General features: G+C 39.4%; 1 protein-coding gene across 1 annotated transcript; it reads left to right on the forward strand.

Moving 5' to 3' along the window:
- Nucleotides 1-332: 332 nt before the first annotated feature.
- zgc:171452 lies at nucleotides 333-5,363 on the forward strand. The gene is given in 2 exon segments (NM_001109838.1): nucleotides 333-375; nucleotides 4,464-5,363. A coding segment is annotated over 1 exon segment (837 nt). The 5' UTR covers nucleotides 333-375; nucleotides 4,464-4,465; the 3' UTR covers nucleotides 5,303-5,363.
- Nucleotides 5,364-5,607: the final 244 nt, after the last annotated feature.

Genomic DNA, 5,607 nt, shown 5'->3' on the forward strand with positions numbered 1-5,607 from the left:
GTTTGACTTTAATAATCATAATTAAAGCTGTATGGTTGCACAAATGCAAGTGCTGACTGTTAACAGTTTAATAAACAATCAGTATTATCATTCAAATGCTGGGTTATTTCAGCCAAATTCTGTTTGTAATGCCGACTAACTGCTGGGTTCATTTTTAAAATACATGACTCGGATGGGTGTAAATAACCCAGCAGTGTGACAAAATACTTAAATATTTCCCCTGAAGCCCACAGTATCAGATGTCAAACACAACCAGCCAATGGGTGGCCGGGGATTCTGTTTTATTGGCATGAGGAAGTTTAGACTGTGTTAGTTTCTCCTGCTAATAATTCAGATGGAGAGACACTGAACTCAACAGCAGATCAGAATAGAAAAGTAAGTAACAAACAGCTTCATTAATACAGCTAGTAAAATAACATTTATTTTTAATGTAATATACTTGTTACACTGTAAAAAAAAATCCTGGTTGACTTAAATTTTTAAGCTGAAGATTTGTCTTAAAACCATTTCTAAATTCTGTTCTAATTTCCAGCAAATGAATGAATGAACAATAATAATGAAGTGTGATCAAAAACCTGAGTTATATCCTAAAACACATGCTGTGCCCCATATGGTCCGAAACCTGACATGTGGGCAAATCTAAGCTTGTTTTTAATAAAACAAATATAAATATGGATATAATAAATAATACTGCTAATAATAATAACATTATACAAAAGCAAATTGTCACGAATAAACTGAAAATGGTTTTTATATAGGCTAGAAAATAATATGTTTTGTAATATTTTAATCCTTCATATTTATATCCTATATCTATCCTTATTTTATCCTTTATATTTCCTTCAAATTTAAACACTTTTTCATATGTAAAGATATTTGCGTATTGCTCTACATCCTGTGTGTATTAAGCAGTGTGTAAGCAAGGTGCACAACTAATGCGCTATGCGCTGGACAATAGTTGGTTTATTAAAAAATCTATTATAGTTCCTCAAAATAGCAACGCGCCAGCAATGCGCCTCAACACGCCTCCTTTTTTAGACCAGAACGCCTATGAGAGCACATGTAAGTGCAAATACATTTTAAACAGTGTGGTGCAAAACGTCAAAACGACTCTTGCGCCAAGCTGAAACTAGCAAACAACTATTGTGTCATGCCTTGTGCTGCATTGCGCCGTGTGTATGATAGGTCCTGCCGGTTTGTTTACTTGCGGAAGTTCATTGCCATTTTCCCTCACGTGAATTCTGACCAATCCATAAGCAGTTTAGGGACTATGTTCTGGCCAATGAGAGATGTGGGATGTGACTGCATTTCGGTTCTTTTCAGCTGGTTCGTACCAAAGCCAGCAGTGTGGTGTGAAAATGACCCAACACTCAAAAAACTAATTTTTTTTGCTCGTTCAAGCTACTTATTTAAAATAAGCTGAATCAACACAATTATTGAGATTTCATAGGGACAACTTATATTATTTATGTTTAATCCACATAAACATGTTAAAAGTGTTAAGTTAACTTATTTGATTTGTGTTGGGACAAAATAAATGAATAATGTGAAACCCTGCATTTTTTACAGTGAAAGATGGCAGAAAATACAACAATGTATCATTTATTCAATAGTATCTGGATGCAGCCTTTATAGTGCAAGCTGAGACTGCATCACTCAGCGATGCAATGTCAGACACAATGCACTCAAATGGAGCCAGTGGCGTCACTGTGACGGGTAGGGTTAGGGGTGGGGTTAGGTGAGCCCATTAAAAAGCATTGGATGCAGCCCAGATTGCACTGCACCAGGTCTGCAGCCAGACCCCTCTCAATTTATTGCCTTTGGTCCGGACCAAATGAACCGAACTACATATGTGAAAGCACCCTTAAACTACTTATTTAAAATGAGCTGAAACAACACAATTCTTGAATTGATTTATGTTCAATCAAATTAGTTGTTCAACTAACTTAATTCCTTCATGTTTTCCTAACACAAATCGATAAAGTAAGCTTAGTGTTTACAAATTTAAGTGGCTTGAACATAAAGCAATTCAGTTGTCCCCAAGAATTGTGTTGATTCTTCTAATTTTTAAATAAATAGTTTGAACAAGGGCGACGCAGTGGTGCAGTGGGTAGCATGTTCGCCTCACAGCAAGAAGGTCGCTAGGTTGCTGGTTCAATCCTCGGCTCAGTTGGCATTTCAGTGTGGAGTTTGCATGTTGCATTTGCATGGGTTTCCTCCGGGTACTCCGGTTTTCCCCACAGTCCAAAGACATGCTGTACAGGTGAAGTGGGTAGGCTAAACTGTCCATAGTGTATGAGTGTGTGTGAATGTGTGTGTGGATGTTGCCCAGAGATGGGTTGTGGCTGGAAGGGCATCCGCTGTGTAAAACTTGCTGGATAAGTTGGCGGTTCATTCCGCTGTGGCGACCCCGGATTAATAAAGGGACTAAGCCGAAAAGAAAATGAATGAATGAATGAATAGTTTGAACAAGCAGCAAACATCATTGTTTGAGTGAATAATTTTGATTCTTCTCTAATACAGTGAATATATCAGCGTAATTACGCTGGAGGGATTTAGTTCTGGGTGTGTGACTATTCTAAAACATTAAACTGAAAACTCTTTTGTTTGGAGCCGTATTTATCATTGCATTGAAATGCAGTTTAGTGTTTTATGAGAATGCCGAGCACATTACTCAGCAACAAAAATTACGACCTCTGTCGAAGCTACTGTCGTTACACTTTACGACTTCATTAGATGCCATAGATGATCGCATTTTCAGTTAATGAAAAAATGTTTAGAATGTTCAATGCACCTATTCAAACTTTACGATCCAACAAACCCACAAAGCAGATTTTACCTGGAGCTGATCATCAAACTAAAAGTTCCTTCGCTTTTCAGCAGGTTATGCATGGCTTTATTTCCTTTTCAGTTATCAAATAATAAAAAAAGTCCACATTTTAAAGGCGTTCCAAGCATAAAAGGCTACATTTAGACAGTTCTTGTCAGATTATCAGTAGATCTATTGAATTGCACTATTGCACTGTACAAAGATATCCATATTTTGTGATTCATGTTTTCCCCTGTTTTTTCCTGCTTTTGAATCACATCATGGGATCTTGATCTTTCTTCCAACAACTTTTACCCTTGAAAAGTAAAAAAAAAAGTGGCTTTTATGATCATTTGTAATAGATTGCAGTGCAATATTGTCTATGTTGGTGTTGCGTATTAAGCTGCAAACACCTTGTAATACACTGCCAGCACATTTTGTAGAGTTGTATTTTATGGCACATTGTTTAAATAGCATTCGCGCCGTTTTGTGGACTCATTGCTGTGCTGGTCTATAAAGGAGGTGTGTTGGCGTGTTGCTATTTTGAAGAACTGAAATAGACCATCTCCAGGTTGGAGGAATGTTCTTTCGTCAGGTGGAGGAGTTCAAGTATCTTGGGGTTTTGTTTTCGAGTGAGGGGAAGATGGAGCGTGAGATTGACAAGCGGATTGGTGCAGCGGTAGCAGTAATGTACCGGTCTGTTGTGGTGAAGAAGGAGCTGAGCCGAAAGGCAAAGCCAGTAAATCTACATTCCTACTTTCAACTATGGTCATGAGCTTTGGGTCATGACCGAAAGGACAAGATCTCGGATACAAGTTTCCTTCGCAGGCTGGATCCTCAAAGGGTGAGGAGCTCTGACACCCGGGAGGCAAGACGAGTGACGGACATTAAATATCTGTGAAATTGGCAGATATTGATCTAAAGTTGAATAACTTTTCTTCTCTTTTGGCTTCTTTTTTTTGCCTCCCTCTCCTGGAATGTATCTTACTTCTTTTTCTAAATGCTACCTCCTGTGACCTGTCTTCCCCAGAAAATTGTGATGTTTATGTACGGTCGGGGGGGGGGGGGGGGGGGGGTTCAATTTCACTATACGAAAGTGTATGTGACAAATAAAGGCCTGATTTGAAGTAAAGAGGCCGAATGGAGGAGGCTCATTCTTTATCCTTATGCTGCAGATGCTCTGTTTAACTGTTTTCTCACTAGCGTTTAGTTTTTACACTTACAATGTCCGCCATGTAAATAGTAAATGTGCCATGGCGTGATGCAACTGTTTCTTAAAAGGAATGGGAGATGAGAACCTGATTGGTTAAATGCATGTCATGCTCAAAACATACCCAGAACTAATTAACAGAATAATCTCAACCCTGTTAGAGCGTGTGTAAGGGCGCAGAGTGCATTTTTCCATCCTTAAAATAGCAAAAGTGGATTCAGACACACCCTTTATGCTTTTTGCACCCTGCACTTTAGACTTTGTGCCTAGATCATGAAAATCGAGCCCAAAAAATATCCAGCTTTGGGCTAACAAAGATAAAAAAAAGTCTTAAAAGTGACACATCAAAGTTTGTCACTTGTTATGAAGTTGTCATCTATCTAGTGTCTTGTTCAAGCATGCACATATTTAATCAAGTCTCCATCTGTGTTTTACCTCCTCAAGACATGTCAGACCTCAGGATTGTAATGTTGGGTGAAAGTGGAGCAGGGAAGAGCTCATCAGGAAACACCATCCTGGGAGAAAAAGTGTTCATTAAACAATTCACTGATAAATCTGTGACCGAGAAATGCCAGAAACACCAGCGTGAGGTCAAAGGTCGGATCATCTCCGTCATCGACACTCCAGGACTGTGTGACACGTCGATAAATAAAGAAGAAGTGAAGAAAGAAATGGAGAAAAGCACTGAAACATCTGCTCCTGGTCCTCACGTGTTTCTGCTGGTGCTCAGACTGGACGAGAAACCAGCAAACCAAGAGAAAAACACAATGAAATGGATCCAGGAGAACTTTGGGGAAGAAGCTAATCGGTACACCATCATCCTCTTCACTAGAGGAGATCAGATTAAAACATCCATAGAGGAGTTTCTGGCAAATAACGAGGAGATGAGAGCACTAGCTGAACAGTGTAAAGGTGGATACCATGTCTTCAACAACACAGATGAACAAAACAGATCTCAGGTCAGTGAGCTGCTGGAGAAGATCGACTCAATGCTGGAGGAAAACGGAGGACAGTTTTACACCAATGAGATGTACATGGAGGCTCAGAGAGGCAGAAATCTGACCAGGGCTCAGAAAGCGGTGTTTGTGGGAGCAGGTCTGCTTGGAGGAGCCATTGAAGGAGCAGGAGCTGTTGCTGTGGTTCAAACTGCCATGGCTTTAGCAGCCATTCCTGCGGCTTTTATCGCTGCAGGAGTCGCTATAATGGCTGAAGGAGCTGCTCTGACTTTTATAGATGCACTGAGAGCATGCATAAAAAGGAGAAATAGAGACAATGGTAAATAAAGGTTATGAGGACAGTGTTGGAGTGATGCATTAAAATTAATGTACTGAGAGCATGCATGAAGAAATGAAGAAAGCAGTAAATGAAGGGGTTATTAGCACTGCAGGACAGTGTACAGGTAATATTTGATCAAATATTGTGCACTGAGAGCATGCATGAAAAGGCGAAATAAAGAAAATGGCAAAGTAATGGGTTATTAGTACTGCATGACAGTGTTGGGGTAATATTTTATCAAATATTGTGCACTGAGAGCATGCATGAAGAGGAGAAATAAAGAAAACGGCAAATAAATGGGTTATTAGTACTG

This window comes from Danio rerio, chromosome 1 (assembly GCF_052040795.2).
Source record: "Danio rerio strain M-AB ecotype USA chromosome 1, GRCz13ab, whole genome shotgun sequence".
Classification (NCBI taxonomy): domain Eukaryota; kingdom Metazoa; phylum Chordata; class Actinopteri; order Cypriniformes; family Danionidae; genus Danio; species Danio rerio.